We start from the raw sequence: 20,732 nt of genomic DNA on the forward strand, positions 1-20,732 counted from the left end.
ATATCATGTAGTGTTATCCCTAGGTTCCAGGGAATACAATGTAGACCTGTTTTGTTTTGTTTTATTTTTAAATGATGCTACAGAAAAAAAAAGAAAGAAAGAAAGAAAAAACAGTTAAGAATTTGGCTTAGCCATATTGTCATGTCACAGAGGATTGAGATCTGGGTAGAATTAACAGGATGCATTTCTTTGGTTTCCCTTTTTCATTCCCACAATGCAACAACCTTGATCATTCTCCTATTACTCTGCCTCTTTGTCTCCAGTAAGGCTCAGACCAAAAACAAAACAAAAGAAAATCACACAAATAACACTAAATTGGTTCAAGGACTTCTTAACACTCTTCAGGGTCAGTCTGCAACTGTTCTGCTGCAAAGAAATAAACCCAAATATGTAAATGCCTAAAAAGTGCCTAACTCAGTGTTTAGAACCAAGTTGGCTTGAAAACCTGCAGCTAAAATGCAAGTGCTGCAAATTCGTTTTATTGTTCAAATGCTCCAGAAAGTACTACCCCTGGGGCTGTGTGGTGCCATTTGGAATGAAAATGAGCATCATATGGAAACTTGGGTGTATCTAAAGGTCAGTGGACTTCCTGCTAGATATCTCAGTCCCTCACAACACATTTGGCTGCAGGAGTGGTAGATTTCACTTGGGGGAAATAAATGCAAGTATTTTTAATAACATGGTTCTGTTTCAACCTTGGCTCTTCCTTGAAGTTCAAAAGCTCATTCTCAAACCCATGCTCTTATTTTCTAATGTACTCAGTCAATATTTATTGACAGAAGCAGAGTATTTTTAAATATCTAAAACCGAACTCACCGTTCTCAGGCCCCAAATGTCACAGGTGTCCCCTTTTCTCTTCTCTTCTCTGACTCAGTTTCCATTTCTGTCTCTCTCATTATATGGTTTTGCCCGTCACCCAACTCAGAAGCTGGGGATGAAAGGCAGGCTTACTCCTCATGCTCATTCTCTGCACCCAATGTCATTATATGCTAAACTGTCAGCAGGGGTGATGTCTCTGTCAGCGCCTAAAGTCTTGCCTCAGTTCTCATCCATCACTGTTGGGGGATATTTTGAACACTGTTTGAAGTGTTGCTGTGATTGGTGTAATAAAATGCTCAATGACCAATAGCTAGGTAGGAGGCATAGGCTCCTTTCCAGGTCAGAGAGGACTCTGGGAAAAGAAAGGGGGAGATGCCAAAAGACACAGAGCAAACAGGATGTCCAGGAGGAAAGGTAGCAGCCACAAGCCACGCGGTGGAACATGCATTAATATAATTGGGTTATTTTAAGTTATCAGAACTAGTTAGAAACAAGCCTATGCTTTCATAATTAATAAGGCATCTCATGTCATTATTTGGGTTCTGCCTCCCCTCCCCAAAAAATATCCAGCTACACGTCACCTTCATGGTCACAGTTTATGTCTCACATTTTCCTCTTGGGTCATACATGCCTTGTTCAGTCCTCCACACTCTGGACAGAGGAAGCAGAGGGAAACTTTAGGCTCAAACACCTCAGCTGTTCGCCCCTGCCACCCACTCCTGCTGCCCCCCCCTTCACAGTGCCTACAGGTTAAACTTCAAAAGCGTGAAAACCCTTTTATAATCTTCCCTCAGCCACTATCTTTCAGGGCTTCCTCCCCCATTTCTAAAACCCCTATGCCAGCTGCAAACCTCCTGAACACAAAAAATTAGCAAGACAAATACCTGCTTGCTAAGCTTACAATAGAAGGAATTAAGCTGGGTTGTTAATAAAGATCAAGATCGATAAGTAAAGTCACAAGGGAGGAGCAAAGTGCTCTGGTGCTGGGAGGTAAAGGAAAGCACTGCACTGTGGTGGACGATCAGGCTGGTGTTCGGGAATATACTTCCTCTATGAATTCTACACACAGTCATAAAGAAAATATAAAGGAGACATTCATGATGAGAAAGAACATCCTTTGGATTTTTAAAGGCTCCAGTCCTACTTAACAACTCTTCTCATTTTAGGGACTTTGAAACTGAAACTGCAGAGGATTTAGTAATGCAGAGGGCAGTGGCTGGCTAGCTAGCTAGCATCAGGGCCAGAGGCAGTACCAGACTGGGCTAGGTGCTGGGGTGGGGAAAAAACAGTGAATGCTTTAGTGATGTGATCTGTGAAACATATGAAAGTCTCTGGCAGGGTCATCAGCTCTTTCTTGATAGACCTCTCCGGCTGCTAGCAATGCAGTGTTTCTGATTTTGGCGATGACTATGATTGACCCCATCCTCTTTTGGCTTTCACTGATCCTTGTTGACTGTCTTCTCCCACTTATATCCAGAAGCTCATTAATCCACCTTTTGTTCTTGCCTACTCCCAGTGGCCTAGCAAAATACCAACCTACATCAGTGTAAGCACGTGGCTCCTCAGTTGGCTACAGAAGCAGGAATTACCCACCAGACCACACAGATGCCAGGCTTTTCCTCCCAGTGAAGCTTTCCAGGCCTCATGAACTGGCAGTCCCCTCCCCTTCAAGAAATCACTCATTCCTTCCCAGAAAAACAAGGGAGAATTGTTTCACAGCTCTTCACAAAAAAAAAAAAAAAAAAAAAAAAAAAAAAAAAAAAAACAAAAACAAACAAACAAAAAAAAACAACAACAACAAAAAAAAAAACCCTACCCGCTTTCACCCTAATCTTTTTATCTCAGAACACAATCCTTGTCACATCAGAAACACCAGATATTTACATTGCGATTCAGAACAGTAGCAAAATTGCAGTTATGATGCAGCAACAAAAATAGTCTTACAGTTGGGATCACCACAACATGAGGAACTATATCAAAGGGCCCCAGCATTAGGAAGCTGGAGAACACTAGAACACTTCCTCCTATTGAAAGAGGTTCTGGCTTGGTATGTCTCCAGTGGGGCCTGATATGACTGAGCTCCCTGGTAATGCTGCTGTGGCTTCAGCCGGTCCTGAGATCCAGGAAGTCATCCCCTGCATAATGACCCAGAAATTCTAAAACCTGTCATCTTTCTTTCATCACAGGCATTTTCTTCTCTGCACATAGGCATATAAATAAACAAACATTATAATTCAAAAAACAAAATAAGCTTTCACTCTTGTTAATTTATTCTATATGTTAACTTATATTCAAATTGAGTCTTTATAAATGTGCCACACAGACAGACATGCGTGCACACGTGCACGCGTTCACACACACACACACACACACACACACACACACACACACACACACACACCACTACATAACTTTTAAAACCCCAGAGAGACTGCTTTCTCCCTAAATGACATGAAATGTGCCTTTGCCAGCACATTGCTTCTTATTCATTTCCTATTCTCTGGATCTTCCAGGAAGCCTTTCTCTTCCCCAACCTCTCTCCCTCCTTCTGTTTTGATTGACACTGTTCCCCACCACCCTCCCCCCTCCTACTTCTAACTCTACTTGTTTCTCTGTTCGCTAGAATATAAGCCTACAAAGGTCTGGAAACATGCCTTGTATTTTGTTCTCTGTCAGATAAGAAGCATCCAGTAATACATTTGAGAACAGGAATAAATAAATGTCATTGATAGTTGACACCTGCTCACTGGCAATGTCCGGGGAGGTGGCAGGTTTGGGAATATCTTTTGAAACAGTAGTGGCAGTTTTTCTGCCCAAGACTCACTTCCCTCACCCCTACCCTCATCCAAAATTCAAGCTAAAAATCATTTGCCTAAGCAAGAATAAAGCAGATTTGCAGACTCCCAGAATGCCAGTCAGCACCCAGTTTGTAATTGTTTTGTTAGCTTGCTTGCTTGCTTGCTTGTTACAACATGGAACTTTTTACCCCGTTTTACAGCACTCAGTGGATCCTTCAATGGTATTGCACCAAATAAACCTCAGCCATTGTCCTACCTGGGAGCAAATGTTGTCTACAATCCACTTGTGTTTATGATAAATAGCCAGGGTCTACATCCATAATCTGAATGACCGTATGAAATGCTTTTTCTGAATCGACAATCACACCTCCGAGTTTCTCAGCACATGGGTGATGCAGAGAGTTCCTTTTAAAGTTCCATTTTTGAGGCTGTTTATTCTGCAGCAATTCTAGCTCAGACCAAACTGATTGTTTTCCTAGCTTAAATTGTATTGTGGACCTCGAGGAAAAGAACATAAACAGCTGCCAAATTTACAGCCTTTAAACAACATTGCCTTAACTGAGGAGGATTCCCTTAATATTGCTTCTTATATTTTTTTTCCTCTCCTTCAGAAATTTTCCATTTCTCAGGCATTCCAGAACACGGAGTGTCCATAAGAACTACTTCAAGCTAAAGCTCCCAAAGAAAATACCTTTTTTAATGTAAAATTCAGTACAGTCGGTACTGAAGAAGAGGACTTTGGGTAACAGAGCCGAGACAGTATTATTCATTTGTACTAACAGTTTGATTCTATCAGCCAGTTTAGAACACTATAATCCAAGGCCAGGAACCCAATACCAGAGGACTTCTAATACATACAGATCAGTCTAGCAAGTTCCCAAAATTCAGTGTCTTCACATCTCCTAGTCTTCCATTTAACTCTTTAGTTTGCAAGTTACTATCATCCATTCCTTTGCTGGTGCCATTATCATTTCCTGCCAAGCTCCAAACCCAGATACTAGTAAGCACTCATAGAGAGGCACTGTGAGTTCCTTATTCTTAGCATCTTATGCCTATTAACTGTTCTGATGGCTGTGAGGGAGGTAATCTTGCTCTTAGTTCCTAGATGAGAAAACAGTGTGGAGGGGAACAGACAGAACAGGTGCTTTGCCAGAGGTCGCAAGGCTATTAAATGCTGTCTGCCTGGAGCTCTCTTTGACAATATTGTTGGGCTCTGGAGAGAAAGATCACAGAAGCAATCAAATTGCTACCACATAAATTGCGGCCATTTTCTTCACGTGGGCCGTCAGCCCTGTTCAACAATTCTATTATACCTCCCCAGTCAGCTGCCTCAGCCCTTTTCCATCCCCTTCCTCTCCGGCCACTCTCTGCAGGTTCATGTCCCACCTACTTCCCAGAGAAACTAGAAATTATCAGACAGAAACCCTTTCAGCTTCTGATGGCTATGATAAATGAGACTGCTCCCCATCTAGGAACATGGAATTCACTGTTCCCTGCCTTTCTCAAGGATGCTGTTCTGTCAAGCATCCTTGCTACCTAAACATTTTCTCCTCCCTCTTGAGTCTTTCCAGCCCGCTTTCCCCCCATTTCACTGTACTGTCCTTCCCTCAGCTCGCTCGCCAGCTTCCTTTATTTCTTCATCCTTATGCCCACTCCCATTCCTCAACCTATTCCAACACTCCAACATAGGTTTTACTTTTGCTGCCCCAGCAATTGCTCTTGTCAAGGTCACAGTGAGCTTGGCTTGGTCCTAATGTCAGGAGCCATCTCAGCTGCATTAGGCCTGAAACATTTCATTTTGTCTTGCTTTTTTGGTATTATTCACTCCCTGCTTTTAGCCTCCTTTGGGTTCTTTTTAGTTGCTCTAATCAGTTCCTTCTCCTCTGTCTGCACCTTTACTGGCAATGTTATCTTACTCCTTGTTATTTCTGCTTTACATCAAACATCCTTGGGAAACGGTACTGTCCTGGCCTCAGTAACCTTTTATATGCCAGAGGTTACCACCTCTCTGTCAACTCCATAGGCCATGTTATTCCTCTCTTCTCCTGTGAATAGATGGTTTGTGGCCACCTCAAAATCTCCAAGATTGACTTCATTCTTTCTCCCCAAACCCAGCTTCTGCACCATGGCTCCACAGATGTGCTCACATCAGAATCTTATGTGGTACCCTCTACGCCATTCCCCAGGCTCAGGCTACCACCAACATGAGAAAGTCACGCTGACGAAGTTCCCTAAACTTTGAACATACCTATCCACGTCTCCCTGTTCCCCTCAGCTGCCTACCATTATTTCTAACTTGTGCAAGAAAATTTTCTGTCCCTTTACTTTTCTCAGCATGGCAACGACTTCTGATTTATCTGTTACCTGTATTGAAACCAACGTAAAAGTTGACAAATTTAAATGATAACTCTAGTCATACAAAGGTTTCAGTTGCCTTTCAGACATAATCCACAACCCCCAAAATACCTTTTAAAAACATTAAGAACTGGTTCAACTTGTCCCTTAACTTTTATCTCATACCCTCTTACTGCCTCTACTACATAGAATCAAGAAGTTCCTCAAGATCCCTGTTGTCGATAACGGCACTTAGGAGAGGTTCCAAGGACAATGTTCCTTGCCTGGACTCTCTCATCACACAGCAGTTACTTGGAGCACTTTTCTCCTCTCCTAAACTAGATCAAAATCTCTTAGTATACACAGTCTTTATCTTCTTCTTTTTCTTTTTTTTAATAAACTTTACCCCATTGTTATTTAGCTTTCAATTGCAGTTAACCATATCCATGAATGAATAAAATCTATTTGTGTCATCAAAATTGTTTCAAGGTGTTCAAACAGTGGTGGGTGGTTAATGTTCACTTGTGGAATTTTAAATTATTGGTTCATTGTCATTCTCAAACTAAGGTAACTAGTTTTATTGTACACTTGTGGACTCTGTATAATCGTGTCATCACATCTATTTCAGAGTTAGGAAATGCCTACAGGCATTGTTAGTTATGCATCACAGAAAATATGTTTGTGGCTTATTGCGCCTATGATGTGTCTAATAATACATTACTAACCTACCCAAGAAAAGGTTGTCATCTTTTATCATACATTCTGATAATGAAGTATATTACATATCATCTCTAATTTTTGTTGTTTTTGCAAGGCATTCCATGTCTTTGAATACAACTAAAATTTTTCTGTTTCATCTCCATGATGGATTGCAGAGAGAGAAAGTGTGTGTGTGTGTGTGTGTGTGTGTGTGTGTGTTGTGTGTGTTCATGAGCATGAGCCTGTGTGTGTATATGTTCATGAGCATGAGGCTGTGTGTGTGTGTGAGAGTGTGTGTGTCTGTGTGTGAATACTGTGTTAATAAGCATAACCATTCCCCCATAAACTAAGAAGGCATGGCTTCCGCCCTAGCAAGTTTTCCCATTATTAAGGAAATGAAAATGGAAGGGTAATTCTCTCATTAATGAAGTAAGAAGTTTCAAAGACTACATGAGGAATAAGTTTGTTTAAAGAAATCAAATTGCATATGAAAGTTGGGAAAGGTTAAATAACATTCTTTTCTGACTTGTTCCAAATACAAAGATAAGCATATACCATTCTTTTGCCAGAGAATACTGCCTTAAAAAAACAAACAAACAAACAAACAAACAAAAACAGTGAGGTTTAAAGCATCTAAAATCGTTCCAAATGCTGTGTCTCCTACAGGTCTCCTTGATTTCCAAGCTGTCATGTGGGTAAAAATCACACTTATTGGAGAAACACAGTAATGACAGCTCAGAGGCTGAAGCTGAAACTTCAAAGTAATTGAACCATTTAACCACTATTTACTTGCCCAGAATTTCTCCTTAGAAATGACCCTTTGCTAAAAGCCTATGTTCTTGTCCCATGATGAATTCATTGCCTTTTGGATACGCTCTGTGTGCAGCAAGGCTCGCTCGCAAACTGACACTAACTACGTTATCTTCTTGGCTTCTGGTACTATGGCTTTAATCCAAGCTCTGTGTGATCTTTGGGCAGGAGTTCTCACATTTGAGCTGGTATTGGAATCACTCAGAATGTCATGGGTTATGGGGGGCTCTACACCTACATTTTCTAGTTCAGAAGGCATTCAACAGGGCCCAAGGATTTTAATTTCAAGGGCTCTTCCAGTGGTGATGATAAAATTGATCAAAGGCCAAGCTTGCATTTGAACATTCCACCTTCCCAAAGAGGAATCATAATATTTCCTGCCCCCAGATTATCTACACTGTAGCTTCCTTTTGAGGACCTGGCATCTTATTCTTCCTTTATTTCTCTAGGACAGTATTGTCCAATAGAAATGCTAAGCAAGCTGCCAAGGTAATGATCATTTCTTCATTTACTAATATATTTTATTTCACTCTTTACCAACATATAATCAGCATAAAAATATCAATGAGCTATTTCACCTTCTGATAGTTTTGTGTTCAATTACACATTGTTGTTGAAATCCAATGCATGCTTTTTAAGACTTGAAGTAGATTGCTCCCTGGAGTATCCATGTTTCCAGTGCTACCTGAACACACATGCCAAGTGTCTTCTGCAGTGGACAGCTTCAGTCCTAGAAGTCCAGAATCAAAGAAACTCGAACAGTGCTGTCTCTCCTTGTTTTGTCCCTTACTGTGCCTTCCCTCACTATACTGCTTCAGTTTCGAGATGAGCCTGCTGCAATATCAAGTTGATGACAAATTTTAAGGAGAAAGAACCATATCATTAGGCATGCACATTGATTTTAAAATGCATGTTACTATCAGAATTTATTCTTTCCTCTTACATTCAGAACCAAATATAAATATTCCATGATGCCTTCCTTGCTACAGACTTTTTAAACTTCTTCCCTGGCTTTACACCCTGGCCCTCCCTGCTCATCAGCAGCTCCTCCCTCTAGTAATGCAATCCTGTTAACAGTACATTATTTATGCCTCCTTATTCTCCCCATCCTCCTGGAATCTTCTGTAAATGTACACACAAACATTTGCTTGTTTGCATTTGTTTAATTAAACTAGGATCAATTGTATCTACTTCTCTGCACAACTGCATTCTTATTCAGTAAAAAGTCATGGAATCCTTGTAAGTCAGCTGCAACTAGTGATTCTTTCCTTTAATTGGCTGCAGAAGGACCCAGAGAGTAGGATAGTGTAATGTGTTCAATATGTCGGCCATTGGTCACATCTGATCCTTTTTTCAAGCAGTAAGTGAAAACTGTGATCTTTCCCACTGCATACCACCTGATGTGCGACATCTACCTGTGCCTATTCTTCCCTTCCCTTAGTTATCAATCTCACTTTTAACCTTTAATCTGAATTTTTTCCTACCACACCCACTCCCTTTCCTCCCAACAAAAGCACTGCCCATTAGCAGATTCAGCAATTCATTTTAAGTCATTTCCTAAAATATTCCTGACTCAGTCAGCAAAGGGCACACACTGGTGCCTACTCCCTTAGCCCTCTCTGGAGAGGCACTATTCAGGTATTTTCGTCATTTGTCTGCTTCTCTGACAAACAGTAAACAAGCCTGAGAGAAATCCGCAAAGATTTTATTGCTGTATGCCCACTCCATCTGCAAACAAATATCAATCCACATAAGTAGAAGAAATTCCTTGATTTATTCTTTGAAATACTAAAAAATAATAAACAAACAAACAAACAGTAAATTGAAGGAGCTGAACTTGAAAACCTAACCAAAGTTATTCAGATTGCAGCTTCAGTGACAACAGTAATCAAAATGATAAATAGTAATAACTATTCACTTCACTATGTGACAGGTGCAGTCATGATGTTTTGCAGATAAAAATTCATTTGTCTTTCCCACACCCCTATGAAGTACATTCTCTTATTTTAGTGTGATTCCCCTTCATATCTAAGGACACTCAGTTCACACAGCCAGCCAATGCCCAGGTAGGATTGAAATGGGAGTTGTCTAGCTCCAGGGTCATAATTCTCCTCTCTACCTATCTCCTTGAGTTTTGGCATCCTCATATGTAATAGGATAGGGCCATAAGAAACCTGCCTAGGATAGCTGTGAGAAACATGGTCATAATTTGAAAATCAGTCATAGTTCTAATGAAGTTCTCCACTCATGCTTCAGTGTGGAAATTCTGACTAAGCAGATGGCCAGACTGGCAAGCTCAAGCCAACTAATGTTGAGCCTGAATGTCACCCCATGCCCAAAGCTGGCTGATTAGCCTGTCTTTGCAACAAGAGTGGCCCCCTTTCTCTGGTGTGTCTTGACCACATTCCTCCTCTCTAAGCTTCATCCCTTGCATTTTACTTAATTGGAACACCAAGCAATAAATCTTATGTTCTAAGGGGCCAGAAAACTCTCTGGAGTTCTTGGACTGAAATCTGTGTGGGAGTTTGGCAATATTGAATTTTCAAATAAAATGATTAACAGTCACCTTCAGGGCAGCCTCTGAGAAAAAATCCTTCCTGTAGCTTGCCACCTTAATCTAAGGAAGCTTTTTGTTTTCAAGTTTAATCAAAAGCGTTTGGAAGTAACATAGGAATGAGTGACTGAAACAGGGGGAGAGAGCCATCCCTATCTAGTCCGAGGTTCCTGTTGGCAACTGGAATGTCATCCCTATTTTCTGTCTATGTCTAAAAAGGCCCCTGGGACACGTCAACAGGAAGGACTGAGCATTCCTACCATTTTAACTGTGCTCGTCTCTAATTGCTGGTTTTATTAGCAACATTTTTCCAAGATTCTAATAATTGAAAATAGGCACACCTGATCAGAAAGACTATTTGCTTTTCCAAGGCACAATAAGTTCCATCAGATTTGGTGAAGCAGAGAATTAAAATCAGAAGGAAGGACATAATCCAATCCAATTCAATTGCAAACTGAAGCCTACAAGCCTACTTATTCACTGAAACAATGATTTAGACGATCTGAGAAATAAATATAGGATGTTTATGGCTTTACACAATAGGAATTGGCCTCATTTATGTGGCAGGAAGATCATTTACAACTAATTTCTAAGACATTCCAAGTGCCAATATTGAATGCTCAAATCAAAGCTAGAGATTGAAATAATCTAAAGGGGACAATTAAATAGTACAAAGTTGTTTTCAGAGAGAGAATTTTCAAGGAAGCCATACTATAATCATGAAGTTCAGATAAAAGATGACCTGACCAGCCTGACTTAAAAAAAAAAAAAAAAAAACTGTGCGATAAGCAATAAAAACAGAGCATCACCTTCTGGGAGCATCTCCATGCCCCTGCAGCTGTCTTCTGCACTCATCACTGGAGCCATGCTGCCTTTATGACCATCTGTGCTTCCTGGAGCCAAATCCCACTCTTGGGAAGGTGTTCTATAAAGCTCTTTAATGGGCCACTTCCCTGCCTCACACGTGAATTTTATAGGAAGAACCCCCTTTCCATTCATCTATTCTCCCATTCATCTATTCCCCCATGATCTCCTTTGCCTCTCCACTCACCCAGGAATTTAATGTCCACGTTGTTGACCTCTGCTGCAGCCTTGTCATCTCAGGTGTTGTCAGAACTGGGAAGAAATAAACAGTGGCTCTTATTTCCAGGAAGACTGCTTTCTGAGATGGAGCAAGCAGAAATTGCTGTATGATCCACATATCAATGTCTCATTAGCTGTGAGACTTTGGGAAAGTCACTCAATATTTTTGTGTTTCTGTGTCTCACCTGAAAAGTAAAGAGAAATAATGCACTGGAAGAGAAAATACGATGATGTATGAAGAGCTCTTAGGAAGTATTTAAAAGTCAAGGATTAGTGTCGCTTGTCTATAATTACAGCACTTAGGAGGCCGAGGCACAAGGATCTGGGGTTTGAGGCCAACCTGGACTATGCAAGTGTGACCTTGTCTGAAAAAGGGAAAGGAAAGGAAAGGAAAGGAAAGGAAGGGAAGGGAAGGGAAGGGAAGGGAAGGGAAGGGAAGGGAAGGGAAGGGAAGGGAAGGGAAGGGAAGGGAAGAGAAGGAAAGGAGACAATTGGACCAGAGTTCACTGAATTAAGAAGTATCCAGTGGTTCTAGATTTTAGCAGAACTTTCTACAAGAGAAAGATGCAGCATTTTAGCTGGCATTTTTTAATGTCTCAGAACCAAGGAGGGAAGCATGAGATCCTGGCTAACATTTATGGTGAAGAAAAGCACTCTAAAATTCACCCTCATTGACGCCCTTCAGAACGGAGTATGTCCTCCCTGTGAGTGGGGAAACCACTTACATAGGAGGAAACAGCCCTGTCTCCTAGAAAAGCTACAAAAGGCAGAGGTTCATAGTCTACCTCTTCTCACAGCTGGGGTGAGCACTTGATGGGGTCCTGTGGCTAGATAGATCTGTCCCAGATTTCAGATGAAAAGCTAATGCAGAAGTCCAGCCCATCTTGGCAGGGTTGGTAGAACAGGAAGTGGTGTGGCTGGTTCGAGCAACAGCACTCAGAGTCCCATGCTGGTGAAATTGATGGGGTCACCTGCTCTTTCTGTGTCTAAGGTGGGTCTTCACTGCTCCTTGTCTGTGGCTTTTGATCTTTACTTCAAATGTCTTACCTCCAGCTTTGTTCCTTAGCTACTGTGGATATTGTCTGGACATTATTTCCTCCAGTAAGTGTATTTTCATCCTAAATTATCCAACAGTAGTTTTGTTCATACCACATTGGCTCCTCCTGTGCTCTTTGCAACTCAGTATTTCAGTTACCTTGCATGCAATTCTATGTTGTCCCAAGACAACAGCCCTTCTCAATCTACTTCAGCTCTTTCCTTTTACCCCTCTAAATGAAATCAGACCATCTCCTGGGAAGGGGAGTCTTTTCCTTTAGGATTTTATATTCTATAAGAGGTAATCTAATCTGATCAATTAACCCAAGCCATATACTAACTGCTGAAACTAATGCAAGTTTCGCCAGAATTTTGGCTGGCATTTCTAATGTCTTAGAACAAAAGATGAAGAAACTTTTCCCTTGTCTTCACACATTGCCAAAGTCTATAAGGTGGCTAGACTTTTCAATAGCAGAAGCCCTGTATCTTCCGAGATATATCCTCTCTAGTCCATCTACAGATGTCTGTAGACAAGTTACATTGTCATCGCAGTGAAATTTACATCACCTGTGTCTTTATCTCAAAGTCTCTCTCTCTGTCTGTCTCTCTCTCATGCACGCACGCACACACACACACACACACACACACACACACACACACACAGAGGCAGAGAAGGGAAGAACAGGAGAGGACAGGGGAGGGGAGGGGGAAAAAGGGGAGAGGAGGGGAGATATAAAATTTTTAGGGTGGCAAACAGCCCAGCATCTTGCTAATATATGTTTAACAACTCACTGAGAAATGAAGACGTTTTTTGATTTGTAGTGTTTTCTGATCTGCTTTGCATTGTGTAAACACATCTACCATGTCCAGTTTCAAGTCACCAAAATCATGTTAATAAGATCATAAACTTCTTAGATATTCATGATTTCTTCCTGTACTCCAGTGCCTGGTGGCTTTTCTCAGCAATCCCTTACTAACTTCTTTTTGTGCACTCTGCTGGAACCCACTGGCCTTTCCCACTTTCCATATGGGCCCCATTGTACCCCTACTCTATTCAACACAAATCCTCCTCCACTGGACCTAATCAGGTTGTCTGTTACATCTCACAGCTGTCTGTGCTTTCCTTCAGAGCACTTAGTCAGGTTATATATTTGTGGCTTAATACCATTGCATGGTGTTTAACATTGCAAGCAAGCATAGCCGTCTATCAGTGAGACCAGACTAGCTCTTAACTCCTCTCATCCCCATTGCTCCTATTCAGTCTTTTGTAAGGGAAATTTGGGGGATCATCAAAAAGATTGAGTGTCTGAGTAGATCCTCCTGGTCCATATAACCACAAATATGTCAGGAATCATTCTATATTCTGCTGGCTTTCTTACAACCTTGTATTATCAGAGCCAGGAGAAACCATTCCAAATGTTTTTTTCTCTGATCACAAGATATTCTGTACATGTGTCTCGTGGCACCTCGGTGAAGCTGGGAAGGCAGGATGGGAGGATGGGAGGAAGTGTTGGCCAAAGATAGAGTTCTGGGCTTGCCTCCATCGTACCTTTGGAGAGTTACCACTTTCACAGTTGATCTCTCTCTTCTTTATTAGATTTCTCTTGAATGACTTTGGCTGTGAAAAAAATCAAGCTGATTTTTGTTTCATAGATATGCAAAATAAGTAATCGAGGAAGTACAGAATGGGGGGGGGAGATTATTCGTGGATCTCACAGGGGAAATGTCTCCTGGTTTCAACACCTCTCACATTTCCTTCTTCCCTCCTAGCTCCAAGTCGAAGCAAAGTTTATAATTTCCAACTTCATCACATTTCCAAATTGTTGAGGTCCTTTTTTTTTTTTTTTTAAATAAAACAACTAAGAAAGTTTTATTGTGCAGAGATGCGGCAATTTCTTTGACATCCAGTGTTTAATAACTGGTGCTCAGCTAAATTACATGCAGTTTAATCCATCCGATAAATTGTAACTAGATATATAAAAACATGGAGAGGGTTGGCCAAATGCTACTGAAAAACCAAACAAGCACTCACATGGATCTCCCATTTGTATCTGGGTAACAAAGTATTTGTCTAAGTTCATGCTCCTTGTCCTAAACCATTTTCAATGTGTTTCTTCCCACTGTGCACACAGCACCAGAGGAAACTTCACTGCTACCTTGAGAAAAGCCCCATGGTCCATACATCTTCTCCATGGAAAAATTCCTTTAGTTTTTGAACAAATTATGCTTTTTAAGAAACTATCTAAATACACAACACAAAACCAGTACAAATAATGATCAGAAGGAAAACAATCTCACTTCCTGCTGTCCACATCACATCCTCTACTTCAGTATGCATCTGAAATGCTTTAACCTACTACACTTCTACATTTTGGTCGGAAGCTCAGGATCTGGGCCAAAAAAAGTGACAGTACACTTCTAGAACACTATTTCTTTTTCTGTGTAACTAGAAACCTCTTGTAGGCGATAGAGATTTTAATTCATATCTCAGTGATAGCACATTCTGGGCATGTAACCTCTGGCAGTCATTTTCCATCTCTGAGGCTCAATATCAGGAGAGAAAAAGCTTGTACCTTCTATAGATTATTGAAAAAGCAATACAAGAGAAGTTCTGGCATAAAGTAAGTGTTCAACAAATGAATACCACATGTTTCCACCTGTAAGTGAATATATCTATACTATAGTTCTGGTCCGGGTAATCTGATAAGGGCTTATCTATAGGTTCAGTAACAAGTTTGTCTCTGACAAACACAAAACTAGCTAATTCATCCTATTCCCTTCAGCTAAATAAGCTACATATTGAGTTTTTAATATCTGCTAGACACAGTATCATCCCTAGACCCTAAAAAACAGATATTCAGTTCTTGCCTTCAAGGGGCTGACAGTGTAACCCATACCTGAGGTAAGAGCTTACACATTTTAAATATCTCTGAGAGAAAAAAATCTCAGCACACATTCACATTCAAGAATTAGTTCTTTGAGGACACACACACACACAGAGAGAGAGAGAGAGAGAGAGAGAGAGAGAGAGTGAGAGAGAGAGAGAGAGTATCTTTCCTGTCTCTTAGTCTAGATTGTAGAATGAGTGTCGAGTTGGGCACCTTTTGTTTCTTAAGCCACTACTCTCTGAGAATTATTGGGCTACTCCTTCCTCTCTCTTGCCCTTCTGCATTAAATGATTCCAATCTTTCAATGTTCCCTTGGAGGTCCTATCTGCTAGCCTTCAGTTTAATCTTTTTCACCGCTCCCCTCTGGAGCTTCTCCAAGTCCTCTACATTCCAATGTGTTTCTTTGTCATTGAGTTCAGGCTTCAGAGCAATTTATCCCTTCATATAGACAAAGAAAAAAATGAAAGCAACCTCTAAATAGGAGGATGGTAGGTAGAAGTAAGGATGATTGCCTAAGTAAGGGACTCATGGAGAACATTCACATGCTCAAAGAGAATTAGCTCTCATAGTCAGCAGTATTATGGGGAGGGCTAAAACCAGAACAGTTTTTAAATAGTTCCAACCACTCTATTCACAATTATTTAAATTGCTTTTAAGTATAGGACTTTTAACAGCAAACTGAAGACTTGCTGTGGTTACATATGAGATAATCAGAACAAGACCAATATGACCTCTGAAGTGCAAAAGTCAAGGAAACCAAACAAGAATACTGGATTTGGTAAAATTCCTCTGGCTATCAGGTAGACAGCTGATCTCTTACTGTGTCATTCACAGGCAATGGCTTTGGCCAGTCTTGGCACCTGCAAAGGATCTTTCATTTGTGTTCAATCCATCAACAGAATTAATATTTCTTGGGCTGAAAGTGCAGCAAATTCTAAGTGACACTTAAGAAATGATAGATAGAGGTTAATCAAATGCATGCTGACCACAGCATGCTACCAACACAGGCAACAAGAAGAAAATACAAAAACAAAGCTCTAGTAAAATATCCCTTCCAGATATACAGAGCAACTTGCAAGGAGTCTCTTTTCATACATTCTACTGCCTTCTGTTATCGTGTCAGTTAATTTTTCCAGCATTCTGAGAGATAGCAGCACATCTACTAGTACACACACACACACACACACACACACACACACACACACACACACACACACAGTGGTGTGGGGGACATATGCATCTTCCATCACATTTCCAAATCCTCTAAAAAAGTAGTGAAAATTCCTACTAGTTAGTAGTCTGTCTGTTGACTGCACATCTTAGTTTTTTAAACCATGATTTAAAAATAAAATGCTATCTTTCCCCTACTGGAAAAGCTAAAATTACATGCTGAAAATGAAAGTCTTGGTTCTGTGTGCATGTGGGGGACAGGGAGTAAACACTAATCTTCTGTGCTGACTCTAGGCAGACAGTGTAGGCCAAGTCTAGTGCTGTTTCTAAAGCTACTTGAGCCCCAACAAGACCCTATCTGGCCTAAAATTGGTTGGGCTGACAGGTGTTTGTCAGGAGACAGCTCTGAGCAACAGCATGAGACAACAAGCTACACTATGGGACACATTTCCTGCCAAGTTTTCCAAAGACCCCTCAGATCTAGGTTCAGAAAAAAACTCATGGTTTGGTGTTAAATTGCCCCACAGAACTGTAGTTACACAAGTAGTATGCTCTATCAATTAATTCCTTCAACCTTCAGATAAATGCACTTAATATTGTGAAATATTCAAGATGGCCAAGGACTTATCAAGAATCAGAACAAGAAAAAGCCTTGTAGATGCAGGGTGGAAATCGTGAGATACTCAATTATCATCAGAGTTGAGCTGATCCATCACTCCTGCTCTTGAGAGTCCCCCATGTTCAGCCATAGACTCTAGATGCTTGTAGCAGAGTGAAGGAAAGGTATATGAACACAAATACAGTTGGTGGAGTTACACAGGGAGAAGTTCTAAAAGAAAGGGTCTTAAAGCTGTGGCATGCTCGTTGTTCCTTACCAACTATACATCATAACTCAGTAGTTATAATGTCTGTAAAGGGAAGCCTCCACTAATGAACTGGCACTACAAATAGCCTCTGATTTCATTGTTTGGCAGTAGAGAAAGTCTTATAAATTCTGAACAACTGTTGAGAAAGTAAAAGCAGGCCATAGACAGTGACATGTCACCAGATTGCCATGTAGTTAGTGATTATGGCAAGTAGCCAAAAAACAATGGCTTAACAAATCATTACTGGACACAACCCAGCATTCCCTTCTTTACCCAAATGTGTTCTTCATAGACTTATCATCAAAATAACTCCTAAAAGCCAATAATTTGCACCATTCCTCTGCCATCCACCATGCCTTGCAAAGACATTTTTATACAGTTTCAACCTTGGAAATAACTTCCAATATTAACATCCTTATATGAGAAGGGCTAAAAGAAAAAACATGAGAATTGTTCATTAAACATACACACAATCCATATAGAGTAAGCAGGGGTCATCTGCTGTATAGCTTTTTAGAATCTGAAAGATTAAAATAAAATTTATGATGACTTTCAAAAGCTGACCATTTGGCTTACTCCTTAAAAAAAAAAAAAAAAAGATAGCCAGCAGATTAAAGGAACTCCATTTATAAAAATCAAATGAACCTCTAACAAAGCTTGTTTGGGGACATGAATAAATCATCCAACCATGAATTATTCATTATTATCAAGAAACAAGCTGGGGATTCCAGGAACCAGGCAGGAACTGGGGAGTGAGCAAATTCATAATCTCACACCCTCCACAGGAAGGGAGAGGACCCTTGCCATAGGTACTGTCATGTGAGGCCAACTGTGCCAATCCTCCATTCATGGGGGACGTTGCCACTTTTACACCCAGAGGGCAAAGCAAATAAAGTTTAATCCATAATGGACTCAGTAAGCCATAAGCCCTGTCTGTCTCTGTGTCTCTGTCCCTCTCACTTTGATATACATAGCAAATATGAGATGTATGCTAAAGGTCATGGGGTTAAAAGTTTGGATCTGAAGAGACTGACTAGAAAACTGCTTGATGACATGCTGTTGGCCCAGTCTGGCCTTCTCAGTCATGATTTGGAGGTCTTGGGAAAGAACAGGAGAGGGTGGAGGGGAGGCTCCCAGATTTTATGCACTAACCAATGCGTGTGTGTGTTCCAGGTCCAAACTGCTTTGCAGGAACTACAATCATTCCAGCTGGCATTGAAGTGAAAGTGGACGACTGTAACATCTGTCATTGTCACAACGGGGACTGGTGGAAACCCGCTCAATGCTCAAAGCGCGAATGCCAAGGCAAGCAGCCTGTGTAGGGCATATTCCCGAATGATGACAAGTTCTAGGAAGGGATGCTATGGCTTCTACAGGGCACATGTTTAACACTCATCAAAATGAGCAAACTAACTGCTGCCAGCTACAACAGGGTCACCAGCAAAACCTTCTGGGGTTGACAAAAGTGATCATTTTACCAAGAGGAAAATTCTCTCTCTTTCTCTTGCTATATAAAATACGCATAGCAAACAGCTATCTAAACCACTTTTGTAATGACCAATGCTTGATGGTGACTTGATGACCAAGATTTCTGGGACAAGAAAGAAAGAAAACAGCCTTGCACAGGCTCCTTCCCAGGTGATGCCTCTGACCTGCCAGTTCATGTCCCCTGATTTATTCCATTTTTACTCGGCTGTGCATACTACACTTTTCTCTTGTGTGTTTTCTACATTTGGAATCTAAAGGGGTCAGATTTGACTGCACAGTAAAGTTTTATGTTGCGTCAGAAGTGTTGGATAAAGAAACTTTGGTGGGAATATCCTTCCGGGGTGGGGTGGGGGACAAAAGAGTGACCAAGCCGTGGCTCTCCTGGCAGCAGTTATCATGTCTGTAGGCTAAGAAACACAGTAGTAAACTGGCTCCTGTGCAGACCAATATGTTGGGATCACTGTTGACTCTTACAAACCACACATTTCATACATAAAACTTTGAAACTGCCAATCAGAAACAAGTAGAGAAAGAACGCCATGAGTTGACTGAAGAATTCAAAGACACAGGCATTTAAAACTCTAGCATTTAAATCACCAGACTTCTTCATGATACCAGCTTTGAGACTGGTTTATAATTAAACATAACCATAAAGTCCACCTTGTCACCAGGCAATATAAATACCAGAACCAGGGTGAGTAGCCCCACTGTGAACCAAACTTTCTAAACACTTCTAACTTTCAATTTGGCTGAAAGCCAGTCCTATACACAGCAGTTTTTATGGTTTGGGACTGTGTTTACCATGTTACCGTAACAACCACTCAGCCCTCAATCTAAAATGCAGATCCAGGACACTTTCCACCTCAAGTGCTGATGTAAATTAAAGATTAGGGTAGAGTGAGTCTTGCACAATACAATTTCCTTAGTTGAACATTTTTAGTGTATATATTAGATACTTAACTATTAAAATGAAACCTTTGAAGAGTCTCAAGGTTGCCCTGGTAATGCTGCCAGTATAATAACGGAAAAAAAATAATTAAAAAAAAAAAAGAAAGAAAGAAACACACAGGGTACCTGATGCCAACTCCAGACAAGTGCAAATTCACAGTTCTGAGATCCCATGACCCAGTCACTTATTCTACTATCTGTCTCAGAATCCCTGGTGCAGATCTGAAAAGGAAGCTTCAAAGTTTTCTTCACCTCCAGTTGTCTTTCTTTTTCCTGTTTTCTGCCCCCCCTCCCCCAGAGCTCGTCTGGGTTTCATGCTGCTTCTGTGGAGGAACATATTACACAGAAGAATGTCTCAATCTCAGTCTCTGACATCTGGAGCTAAATTGCTAGGAGCTGTGCTGCACACTCTTAGGATGCTAAATGGCATTCCTAGATATCATCTGCTAGGTTTAGGAATATCCACCTAATTATATTAACCAAATGTCCCCAGACATTGCCAAAAGTCCCCAAGGGGTATGGATAGGGAACAAAATTTTACCTGGCTGAGAAGCTGTATCATTTCTGCCACACAACATGCCAAGAAGCTCAGCTGCACACATGTGGCTTTGTTGAGCCACTGAGCCCTTTGGATCATGCACAAACAGCATCTCCAGGGGTCAGTCTCCTCCTTATCACGTGATGCTTTTAAGACCCACTCTCTGGACACCAGTCCGTTTATTCTCATAAATTAGTTTTCTCACTTAAAGTTGTCGGCCTCTCCTCCTTGGAAGCATCATCTGTCGTCCAAAAAGAGTCATTTCCAAAATTAATGTGCTGACGAGCCAGATCTGACACTTTTACACACACACTGTGCTTGTGTTATGATACAAATAACCATCCTGGTGCCATCTGAGGAAGAACATCCAGCCGCCTTCCTTTAGAACACCAATTTGCTGCAAGGTTGGTGCCTTTCAGTTGCCACTATGGATACATCATAGAGACAGCCATGAATCATTCATGAGCAATTCTGCATGATTTATGCCTGCACTCAAAAGCAAAGGCATTGCACACTTCAGCCTGTGTCTAGACAAAGTTGTGCTACATAGCTTTCTTTGCCCTGAGGTTGCCGTTGACAGTCCCCAAAATCCACATTCTTGAAAGGAAATATGAATAATAATAATAATTATTATTATTGTTATTATTATAAATGACAGGAATAAGATCTGAAACTGAAAAGAAAATCACTAATACAGCCATG

The 20,732-nt window shown here is 40.9% G+C and overlaps 1 protein-coding gene across 1 annotated transcript in view; it reads left to right on the forward strand.

Annotated features, from left to right (window-relative positions):
- Positions 1 to 18,573, forward strand: part of Vwc2l (von Willebrand factor C domain containing 2 like) — a 145,726-nt gene extending 127,153 nt beyond the window's left edge. The window contains exon 4 of the mRNA XM_051190413.1: positions 18,230 to 18,573. Within this exon, the coding sequence (XP_051046370.1) occupies positions 18,230 to 18,378 (149 nt within the window). The 3' untranslated portion in view covers positions 18,379 to 18,573. The remainder of the gene's footprint in view (positions 1 to 18,229) is intronic.
- The last annotated feature ends 2,159 nt before the right edge of the window (positions 18,574 to 20,732 follow it).

Source organism: Phodopus roborovskii, unplaced genomic scaffold, assembly GCF_943737965.1.
Source record: "Phodopus roborovskii unplaced genomic scaffold, PHOROB, whole genome shotgun sequence".
Taxonomy (NCBI): Eukaryota; Metazoa; Chordata; class Mammalia; order Rodentia; family Cricetidae; genus Phodopus; species Phodopus roborovskii.